A 12,979-nucleotide genomic window follows, 5' to 3' on the forward strand; every position below is an offset into this window, starting at 1 on the left:
TTATTAAAATTCTGTTAGTAATATTTATTGTCAGAAAGACCTCAAATAGGACTATATTCGAGTTTGATAACAGATATAGCAAAATATATAGGAATAGAATAAAACGACAAAAATGGAACAAATTTCCATCATGGCTTGTCAAATTAGATAAATCAAAGTAGGGAGCTTGTTTATCAAACTTTGTCAAAAAAAATAATAATAAGAGCAGAATTTTAATTTTAAATTTTAAATAGAAGCGCATAACTAATGTTTAAAATCTATTTCATTTTATTGATAATTAATATTAGAATCCATTTTACTAAAAAGAAATATATGAAAAAAATAAAAAAAAATATTGAATTCATATATTGTTTTTGTTATACCTTAAGCAGTTGTAAATGATTTAGTTATATATTTCCATTTAAAATTTAAATAAATAAGTTACAGAATTTATTCAATTTTTTCTACCTTTTTCATATTAAAATTTATATAGCAGATATTTCTCATGCTTAATTTGATAAAAGATTTAGCGAGATTTACAAACTCTTTCTAAGTCTTTTCATATTATCCGGTTTTTGTCATCCAAAATTGAAAACGAATATCAATTTATATAATACTCATTTTCCACTACATATAATTAAATATATATTAAATATGTTCTTAAACTTTAACTTAAACTGAACGATTTTGAATATTGCACAAATGTGATGCTTGAACTGATGCTATTATCCGAAAGATTACCTACTGCCATAGGACTGTATAATCATTTATATTATGAGCTTCGAGTAAACGAATGATTTTACTTTAACTTATTTATTGCTTTATTTATGGCTAATTGACGATTGTAATGATTTTAACTGTACTTTGATGCAAACTGTATCGTTACTGAATTCTATTTGATCTGTATTTTATTTCTACTCTAACTGATCTCATCTAAAAAGCTGTGGCAGGCTTTAGCTTCTTTTTCTTTTTATCATTACTTTTCGTGAAAATGCAAACTGAAAAGGGGTTAGAGGGATCAATAGTTGCGTTGGAAAATGGTTTCGAAAAATAAGCTCTCGCGGGAACGCGTCGCAGAATCAGAATTTTTGTGCTCGCTTCCACGGTGATCCGTGGATGTAGAGTACAAGATGTAGAAGTGTGACTTTTGAATTGTTATTACATTTGTTTAAATTGAGGATCTGGAAATTAAAAAACTATACCTCATAAATTATTATTATTATTCATAAATTAAACTATTGAAAATATTTAAGCTATTAAAAATAAAATCCAGGATATCTGACCGATTCACAAGTCTTGGGTTTATTCTTAACAAATATAGAAAATAAAATAATAAAACAGCAGTAGAAAATTATTCTTTATATCAATTGATAATTTATCATTTATTTTCTCATTTTCCATAGAATAATATAAAAAATGGTTTTGTATAGATTTTGTCAATTTTATTGTTAATTTGCTGTCAATTCGCACAAATTGATGAATGAATAATACAATATAAAGAAAAATCATAAAAATTCTTGTAGGAAGGATATAATTTTAAATCATAAAAATCATATTATCATATAAGTAATTTGCTATCTAATATAATATAAATATAATCTAATATAATCTAAATCAAGTAATATTTTATTATTATAAATTATATATATAATTATAAATTAGTCTGAAATATTTCGTAATACTTCAGAATCTATCTTTTCTTTAAGAGAAGGAAATAATATTACGAACGCAATGATAATATAATAAAAAAAGGACAGATTTCATGAATGTTAGAAATATTTATGTTTTGCATTATTTATGATTTCAATTTAAAATAATAAAAAAAAATATTAATACAGTATAAAATGATATGCATAGAATATATGCGTACAATGTGTTGGAAGAAGTTAAATTACATATTGAAAAAAGTTAAAAATACATTATGATATTGTAAAAAGTTAAAAATATCAATTGAAAAAATTGAATATATGCATATATATGGTTTATGTATAATATTGAATAAAATAATGCAAAAAAAAAAAAAAAATAGAAAGAGAAAAAAATTTATTGTAGTAGAAAAAAACACAAAAATACTTATTTATATAAGGTACACTATGTCATATTTTTGAATATTAATATATTATAGAGTATTTTTCTCAATATTTATATTTATCAAGTTAACTATAATTGTTAAGGCTCGTGAAATGGTCAGATCCTGCTTTATTTTCAACAGTTCGAATACCTGCCAACAGTCTAGCAGTAATTTATGAGCAGGCATGGTTTTCATAATGTTTTCTTAGTTTAAACAGATATCACAGCAACGACTACTTCACAAGCTGCATTTGCACACCACCGTGGAAGCGAGAGCAAAAGTCCTGATTCCGCACTGCGGCGCGACCTCGCGAAGGCCCATCCTTCGAAACCGCTTTTCGACGCAATGATTGATTCCTCTAACTTCTCTCTGTGTGCATTTTCACGAAATACAAGGATTGGAGGAAAAACCAAGACTCGCGGTTTAGCAGTCGAATTAGAACAATCAGAGAAGACAGTAGTCGAATTAGAGCAAGCAGAGAAGACAGGAGTCGAATTAGAGCAGGCAGAGAAGACTCCTGTCGAATTAGAGTGAGCATAGAAGACAGATAGATCAAAACACAGTTAGAATCATATAGTTTGTCGCAAAGAGTTAAAGTATCACCATTTGTTCACTCAGAGCTCATAAGATAAACGATTATACAGCTCCTACGGTAGTAAGTGGTCCTTCGAGCAGTAATATCAGTTTAAGCACCCCATTTGTGTAATATTCAAAGTCGTACACGCTTGCGATTTTAACAATAATATATTTATCAATTTAGTATTTTGTTATTAATATATAAATTTATATACTTATATATATTATATTTTGGGATAAATCTAAATTTTCAATATGATATATAAATAATATAAATATATATAATATATAAATAATATATGTAAATATTAGATCATTTTGAAAATTTTATTTTGTTCCACTAGATTAAAAAAATATGAAAATGAAATATCCTATAAGATATCTATATTTTTCATCATTTTGTTATTATTTAAATTGGATATATATTCATTAAACAGAAGAATATATATTAGAATATATATTATAAAGAATATATTCATTTATATCAGATAAATCTTATGCTATGTAATTTTTTTCATAAAAATTTTTAAAGTCATTAAATAATTTTATATGACATAAGATTCGATACAGATAAACAATTTTTTTTTGCAAATGAAAAAATAAGTGATTATTCTTATTTTATATATTACTTAAAATCATGTTATCGAATGCGAATGATAATAATAATTGTTAAGCTCCCAGAATTCATAGACGCAATTATTTAGCAAATAAAAAAAACATTTATTTGTTAAATAATTTTATTAAAATAATTCAAAAATAAATAAATAATTACATATATAAATATTAAATTATAAAATATAGTAAAGTTGATATAAAATTTGAATGTTTGTACTGAAATCGCAAAATTTAAATATTGAGAATCTATGATTGACGTTCTGAATCTGAATAAATTCTTGACGTTATTCTATTTGTACTTTGTAAAAAATTATAAATTATAACTTCTGCTCTATCATTTTATATTTTTCAGTATCATGTCCTACTTAGTTAGATTTTTCTTTTATTAGGTTCACTAAAATCTTCTCTAAAGTCTATTTCTATAGAAGATTCTGAATCTGGATGTATCTATTTCCACGTTTATGTCTGTCATTATTTACATCTTATTAGATAAAGGATTTTGTTTGCTTGGATCAATTTCGATATCATTTTTTATAATTTCATTTTACTATCATTGTGTTTAATCTAAAAATCTTTCAAGTCTTTAATTTTAAGACTAAACATTTATAATATGTCTATTGAACGGAAACATCAAAGATTTTGACGTTTCTTTTGATAATTAGGAAAAAACGTTAAAATAAATTGAGTAGTAAATAAATTTTTAAAAATAGCAGAGATTTTCAATCGCATCATTTAAAAAATCTAAAGATGGTCCGAATAAATATTCTGTATTTGATAAATATATGTAAATATATTTTGCGTGATCTGTAATCTATGTTTGATAACATTCTATTTTACAATTTATGAAAAAATTCATTATTAAATTTTTAATTATTATTATTTAAATCAAAAAGCATGCGAATGAAAAAATAAAAAAATGTTTATGAAATAATAGATATATCTAAAATTGTTTCTTTTTATATTTTCATCGATAAATCTCCGAAATAATGTTGAACTCAAGATAATAAAATCTTGATATATCCATATGCAATAAAATTGTTCAAGTAAAATTACCTCGAAGTTAATACTTATAGCTTTTATGCTATATTAAATTGTATATATATATATTTATTTGCATTGCATTGTCAGGATAAAGTAAATATTTTACTCAAATAATGTAAATACCCATTATTTTTTCCATTTTTATCTTACTAATAATACGTTATTACTGCGATTTTTTTTAATGGTTAGATTTTATCCAACAATTTTATTCATATATATATATTAGAATTTACTTTAAATAAAATCGTTATTTTAAACTTGATATTGCTAACATTTTTGCCAATAAAAATTTTTACTAGGAAAATGAAAAATCCTATTTTAACATTACGATAAGTAGAAAAAGATATAATTAATGTTTTTCTAAAAAATTGATTCATTTTTATTTCTTTAATAATCAGTATTATATTATATATAATATATAAATTATTAATAAATATTAATATATAATATATTAATTAACAATTAATAAAAAAATAATACAAATAATAAAATAAATTCATTGATAATTCAATGATAAGAAAAATATATAAATTTTGATAGATAGATTTGAAATTATACTGTTTATGTAAATATTTAAAATATTTAAATTTAAACAAATTAATAGTATAAAAAAAATTTTAAATCACAGCTTTTAAAATAAGTTAGTAAAAATAAAAAAAAAGTTTTAATTATAACTGAAGAAAAATAGTAACGAACAATTCGCGGAAAAAGTTATTAAATTAACTATAAACTATAAAAATATATTATCATATTAAATTAATCACATTAGAATAGAGTTATATAATTACATACATATATATACAATTTATTTCTAATAAAAATGAATTAATAAAAAAAATTAATTTTAATAATTTTTTGTAAATATCTCGAAAACTAAATAGTGATTATATGCATAAAAAATTTCAAAATTTTGTCTATTATAACATATCCAAAAATTATTAAAATCAAGAAAGCCTTTTTTTAATTTTTTATTTTTTTTTTACTATATATATAATTATTAAGCCTTAAGTTTTGTAATATTTGCAAAAAGTGAATATAATACATTATGGTAGTATCAATCATTTTAATAAACCGAAATTTTGAGAAATTGAAAAAGAAAAAATAAATTCCAAATAAGATTTTAAATATTTATTAATTTTTATTATATTAATAAAAAAAATTAATAATATTAAAAAACTAATAATTAAAAAAAAATATTAATATTGAAATATTATAGATTGAATTCTGCTTATATTTGCGAAAGCGAATTACTATTTCTGTGAAAGAAAAACTTGTTTAAAATGAAGTTTTTACAATATATTTCAACTTATTAAGATCGGTGAAAATGGAATTAATCGATAAATTAACTTATTTTATATTTTATATCTCAAAATTAATCCTGAATTTAACTTTTATTTCCTTATATTTTTATTCTATGATTTTATTTATATAATGACATCATTAATGATAGTTAAATAATATCAACTTACCCTCTTCCTGGTAATTCCATTACGTCCACGGTAACACTATTCACATAAAGACGATCGTTACACCAGAAAAAGCACAACGATCTTGGTTGCAATACATCCATATCGTAGGTCCATGAAAGTTCAATACGCTTGATTTTTCCAAGTGAAGCGGATGCTCCGACTGGATGGGCAACGACCATTCGGACTGTCGAGCCGTGTTCTAATTTCATATAACCACTGTGGTTATAGTGTAAAAGAAATAAAAAAAATTGTATTGTTTTTTTGTTATCGAAACATTATACTTTTACTTAAAAATAAGAATTATACGAAATCGACAATCTATCTATAGTTAATTTATAGATAGATTTGTCGATTATATATATTTAAAACTTTTTGTATTTTCTTTATCTTATTTTTCATTATTTATTCATTACATAATAAATAGTATTAAAATCTATTGATTTATATTATTTTTTTAAGAAGAATGAAATAAAAATTAATGAATGAAAACCTAAACCTCTTACCTAGGCGTAAGATCAACATCACGAATAATGCCGTTTTCTGCGTGAAGAGTAACTTTCATGAAACCTTGGACCCAGCTCTCTGCAGACGATGGTTGAGCGAGATTGATAGTGATCCTATAGTGTTTCCCTGAAAAATGATCGAAATTAAAGAGATAAAAAAAATTATTAAAATTCATGAAATGAATAAAATTCTACAAAAACTATCTTTTCTCTGATTTGTAACATATTATATCACGTGAAATGTCACGTAAAATCAACATTTTGAATAATTTTTTTATTATACTACATAATTGATATATAAAAAAATTAATCTTAATTTTCGAGATATTTGCTATTATTAATTTTGTCTATTTGTATATGTCCATGATATCTTAATAATAATACACACATATACAGGATATTTATAAAAATGAAGGACACCTTTAGAGGATGGATTCTAGATATCAAAAAAAGTTCATATACCGATAAAGTTTAATTAACAAGTTTATAATCATTTTAAGTTTGTATTAGATAAAGTAAAATGGCGAAAGAACGAGAATATTCAGCTGTACCATATTGGTACGCAGAAGTACCATATTGCAATATCTTTTGTGTAATAGAATTTTTCAATTAAAAGTACACTACATACTTTTTTGTGTACAAATAAATGTAATAATGTAATAATTTAATGTAATAATATAATGTACGTTTATTTAACTTTTTATTTAACAAAAACCTCGAATAAGTTTTAATAAATTTCAAAATATTAACACATATACTATTTTAATAATAAATTATTTTATGATATAAACATTTTATTTAAATCCATAGCTGAATTGTTGTATGACAATTTGTTGTATTCAACCTGTTTATTCATCGAAATCTCTAAAAGCAAATCAAAACACTCCCGTAAGATTTCAGATTAAAAAAGTTGAATATTTTTTTATACACAAATTTGCTTATTCTTATTATGTACTAGAATGTCATTAATAATACATGAATCAATTTAAATTTCATAAATCAGTTATAGTTGAAAAAGCTTTATCTCTATTTCATTTGAATTCAATGTTTTTTATTCTCATATAAGATTACTAAACAGAAAAAAATAATAGTCGAAATTCAATATCTATATTTTGACCATGTTATATTAATTTCATGTTTTATATCCATTAAATAAATCATATAAACACTTTTTACACTAATTATACTTTTCTTTTTCATATTACTATGCATATTAGCGATATCTTTTTTTATTCACATTAGTTTTTTTGAATAAAATTATGTTGATTATTATTTTTTATCGTACAATGTTATATGAAGATTATTTGAGTAAAACTTTATTTTAAACAAGTACTCAAATATATATTATTTTATCAAACTCTGAATTTGATTCCGCGGTAATATGTTATTAAAATAGCATTGTTAACAATTGAATGTTGATCGTTATCATAGAAAAAAAAATATGATAAAAAGAAAAAATGTAATATTTAAAATTGAATATTATATTTGTGTGTATTAAATTTAAATACGAAAACCTAAGTTAATGATCTTTCTTATCGCTAAGATAGTATTCTGGTCTCGATTCATTCGTTGGTAATTGTATATCAGAAATAGAAGTGTAAAAAAGAAATTAATGAATTTATAATATTCATTCGAATATATATAAAAAAATATTGCAATTGCAATATGTATGCATTTTTTATGAATATGTGATATTAATGTGTAATATTAATTCATATTATTAATATGTGTTAAAGTCGAAAGCTTGAATAACTTTGGATATTGCACAAATATGATATCTAAACTGATATTACTACTTGAAGGATCACCTACTACCGTAGGTCTGTATAATATCATTTGTATAATTATGTTTATATTATGATATATTAATCATTAATGTTTTATTACACTATTTTCTTTTAAATTAGTATTTACTATTTTTATTTCAAATTTTCTTAAAAGTAGAATTCTTTCTTTTTATTTTTATTTTATTAAATATTATAATGATTTTTTTTTAAATTTGTCAAAAATATGTCACACAATCAATTTTGATATATATATATATAATTAATTAAGTATTTATAAATATTATAAAAATCTTGAAATAATAAAATTTAAAATTATAATAATTTTAATACTCACTACAATAGGGATCCTCCTTGCCTGTGGTAAAGAAAAATTTGGAGCCTAGCAAAGACAGAAGATCTTGTCTTCCTACCAAGGCTGGACTAGTGTCTGCATGATAGCCCATAATACCACAACTAAGACTATTGTTACTCTTGCATGAGAAACATTCGCCTCTGAGGAAGCTGGCGTAACTGGAGCACTCATGAGCCACATATTGGCACTTGGAATTAATGCTTTCAATGAAGAGTTTTATGGCACGCACATGATTGCAGGCTACCAGCACTCGTGATGCTTCCTCCAGACCTTCTTTAATAAGAGTTAAGGGTAAAGAAGGAGTTGTTTCGCTTAGATCTGTACATCCTGGCTGTTCCTTGCCATTGTTTGGATAAAAATCTAAATGACCGCATGGCTGGCTCATTCCATATCCTGGAAGTCCTTATTATATACTAAATTAATTTATTATTAATTAAGATTTAATAATTAAAATAAGTATAGTTTGAAAAAAGAAAATATTTTATGTATATTAAGTATAAAATAAATTATTAAATATGTTTTTTTAATTAATATATTTTAATATTAATAATTAATAATTTAATATAATAAATTATCATCTAATAATATATATTTTTAAATAATATTAATTATTATAAAAAATATATATTTTATTTTTTCTTATTATGTTTTGTTTAATATGTTGTAGTAATAATATGTTCTTGTAATAAATATGTGTTCTTTTTTTTCAAAAGCAGTAAATTGTTAACTTGGATTTTTTTAATAACCAAAAAAAACATTAAACAAATATTAATTTAATATTTAATTAATTTAAAAAATTTTAAAAATCTTAATAATAAAAGCAAATAACATATGAAAAATTAATTTATAATTTATTAACTGGTATGGTGATTATTTTATTATTGATAGAATTCTAAATAAATGTTAATAAATATTGGACAATTTAAAGATAATAATTAAAAATAATAATTAAAAAAATAAAAAATTGATACTTTGAGTTGTATTATTTTATTTGGAAACTAGTTGCATTTTGCAAAAAATTGCATTTTTTAATAAGAAATTAAAAATAAATTCTAAAATCAATGTTTCATGAATATTTCTCGAATTATCACAAGAATAAAAATCAGATTTTAAATTATTATTGTATTACAAGTTAATGAAATATTAATGATATTAATGAAATATTAATATGTATTTTGAATCTTAATAAATTTTTTAAAATATAAGTTTAAAATGATAATAGATCTTAAAATTGATTTTTGAAATATTAAAATATTTGATATATTTATTACAAGATATTCCATGCAACTGATCAGAGATAAAACGTTAAAAAAATGTTATAAAACAATATTAAATGATATTACATATTTCATATTTTTGCAGTTTTTGAATTCTTATATATTAATTGCAAAATATATTGTATCTTTTTTAATGCAAAATCACTGTTTACTTTTTTTAAATATAATCTTTATATAAATCGATTATTTTGATTATTCTTCGTACAAATCTATCCAGTTGCGTGAGAAATTCTATGAAAAGATGATACACACTAATATTAGTATTCAACAACTGTGTCCTTTTTTTATTAATTTATACATTTTTTTTGTTACCTAAAAAAAAGATGCTTTTGCCATCAGTGTGAATGACATCAACCAACTTGGCATCAGTGTAATCTAATCGTAAATGATTAGGCATTCCTTGAAAATAAGGCTCTGCAGGATCTAATCCAGTAATACGACCAATACTTCCTCCCATTTTTTCTCCAGCATATCCTGCAGTATGAGCTCCCAAGCTATGTCCAATCAAGTGTACATCATTTGGGTCCAGTCCATAATTTGTCTATATTTTAACAAACAATACTTCAATTTTTTAATCGTTTCCTCTAGAAATATTATTTGTACATTATATATATATTGTACGTGTATAATATTAATGATATATATACATTAATGTATTATACACATATATATTATTTAAAGAATTACACATATATAATTATTTAAAGAATTATTAATCTATAAAATAATTATAAAATTGTATATTTTTATATGATTACTTTTTACATACATGCTTCTTAAATTTTTTTATTCATTTTCTATATATTTTTCCATAGATATATATCCTTAAGATAAATTAAATTAAAATCATAAATAATAATAATAATCACCATGTGAAAAGCAGTGAAAGAAACGATTTATAGATTTAATTTATAGATTTAAACATACTTTTAGTTTCTTCATCATTCAAGTCAAGAATTTGACATTTCTTCATGCTCTGCTTTTGAGATATTTGTACCTAAAAATGAATCTAAGTGATCTAAAAGTTTGTTTTAAAATGAAATTAAGCCACAATGTTTTATAATATTGTTTATTAATAAATTTTTAATAAACAAAAATTTTTTTAATTTTTCAAAAATAACTAGTCTTTTTGCTTGGAAATTTATTATACCTGTAAATGTTTAATAAGATGAGCTATTTCAAGGCCCACCAGTCTGGTATTAGCAGTTGCTTGAGTATAAAGTGGTAAACTCCCTCCAGCCCAGTCAACTATGATAACATTGTAGTCATCATGTTTTAGCAATTCATTTCTCATTTCCTATATATTTCATATGAATTAATATTCTGAATAATTATATACTTAACTTTTATTTTAGCATTTATTTTTCAAAATCTATTAGTATAATTTTTAAGAAAAAAATTATAAAATTTATCATGTTTTAATTTCAACTAAATCATTATTAATCATGAGTATAATTAATCATATAATCAATCATGAGCTTACCTTAACCCAGTTGCTCAAGGGAGTATCTATAAACCCATGTATAATGAATTTTGTTTTTCTTTTAGAATTGAAGTTTGATCGTTTAATCGATTTATCTTTCGCAGCTGTCAACACCTGACCCTGTAAGAGAACATAAGAAATATCGTATTAAGAACTTTTTTGATATATTTAAAAAAATTAATAAGATAAATGTTTAAAAATATTTGTTATAATTTTATTGAAATAAATTTTTATTTTTAAATTATACGATATAAATATTTTTTAAGAATTTAGTATAGTAAAATATTTTTATTTTTAACATTTTAAGATATTGTATTTTGCGTAAAAATTATATAATTCTATGTAATAAATATTAATAATAATTATTTATATGATGAATAATTATATATATTAAAAGAAATTTAATGTTTAATTAAAGAATAATTCGATAAATAAATCATTAAAATTTTTGATAAAAAGTAAATTTTTTCAATATTAAATATTCCTAATATTTCTAAACAATCTTTGGTATAACGCGGATTTCATTAAATTGTTAAAATTAATTAAATCAATCAATTAATTTTTTTAATTAGATTAAATATTTGATCATTTAATCTTGATAATTTAATCAAAATGTTTATCATAAGTAACTAAAATCTTTATTATTAAATTTTTTATATTTTACACCATTCTTTCATTCATAACATTATCACTGTACACATCTCCAATCTATTTTGCTATTTTTATCTTTGTGAAAATAAAAGCAATTAAAATATATGTTCTTCTTGATCTTAAAATTAAAATAAGTAAAAATAATTAGTAACTATTCAAAATTTTCATCGATTTTAATAATCTTTAAATATGTTGTAGAGGATAAGATTTTGGACAATTTTTTCTTTTGATTTTCGAGATGTTTGCAAAAAAGATTATTACTTACGAAAAAAGATCCTCAACCCGGAAATTCAAAAAAATTATAAAATTTTGGAAATACGTAAAGCTTATATAGTATGTATTATGTAATTTTTTTACTACCTGAAATCACTTTAAGGACATAAAATCAACTCTTGAAAATTTGGCTATTTTTCGACTTTACATTATAACTCTCGAACTTTAAGAAATACTTTATGAAAAAAAAAAAAAATGAAATGAAAAAAAATTTTCAAATAAATAATATAAATATTTATATTTTTTTATGAAGATTATCATCTCGTAAAAACATTTATTAATTGTTTATTCAATTAAAAATAGTTATAAACAAAAAAATTAATAATTTAAGAAAATTTTTTTAACATTTTAACAATAGCTTAATAACTATGCGATGATATATTTTTTTAAATAAATAAGCTTTGTTGTGTTGTTGAGTGATTTCAAAAGTGATAGCAGAAAAAAAAATTATGTAATACATACCTAGCAATTACGTAATGCATAAGCATTATATATTTCCAAGTATCATAATTTTTTGAATTTCTGGATTGGGGATCTTTTCTTATTGAGAATGCTTACATAGAATTTCTCTTATGCATCGTATATATATGTATAATATCTTATACTTGTATGTATAAATATACAATCGCTATTTACATATTATTTCTATATGTAAATTCATCATACCTATTGAATTTTAATTTATGAATAAGAAATAGTTAATTAATAATAATACCGTTTAAATTGATAATTAATAAAGATTTATTTATGAATAACGATGAGAATAATTTTTTGTCGAATAATATTATTATTTATTATTCGTAAAATTTTAGAAATTTATTCCATACTTTTTATTCGAATAAAATTTGCTTAACTTTAAATTAAAATATTATAGTTACTGATATAGTTTCCCAACACTATAA

General features: G+C 21.7%; 1 protein-coding gene across 4 annotated transcripts in view; it reads right to left on the bottom strand.

Annotated features, from left to right (window-relative positions):
- LOC100863262 (pancreatic triacylglycerol lipase) overlaps nucleotides 1-12,979 on the bottom strand; it is an 88,644-nt gene that overhangs the window by 1,707 nt on the left and 73,958 nt on the right. For 2 of the 4 annotated variants that reach the window (XM_012489359.3, XM_086915012.1), the window contains 6 exons: nucleotides 11,154-11,273; nucleotides 10,821-10,967; nucleotides 9,983-10,211; nucleotides 8,376-8,786; nucleotides 6,255-6,381; nucleotides 5,752-5,967 (listed from right to left, as the gene is read on the bottom strand). In XM_012489359.3, the coding sequence (XP_012344813.2) occupies nucleotides 5,752-5,967; nucleotides 6,255-6,381; nucleotides 8,376-8,786; nucleotides 9,983-10,211; nucleotides 10,821-10,967; nucleotides 11,154-11,273 (1,250 nt within the window). Of the gene's footprint in view, nucleotides 1-5,751; nucleotides 5,968-6,254; nucleotides 6,382-8,375; nucleotides 8,796-9,982; nucleotides 10,212-10,820; nucleotides 10,968-11,153; nucleotides 11,274-12,979 lie in introns of all 4 variants that reach the window. The other 2 variants (XM_031917847.2, XM_012489357.3) reach the window with 1 other exon arrangement.

Source organism: Apis florea, unplaced genomic scaffold (assembly GCF_048593485.1).
Source record: "Apis florea isolate Af1SG1 unplaced genomic scaffold, ASM4859348v1 contig_3758_pilon, whole genome shotgun sequence".
NCBI lineage: Eukaryota > Metazoa > Arthropoda > Insecta > Hymenoptera > Apidae > Apis > Apis florea.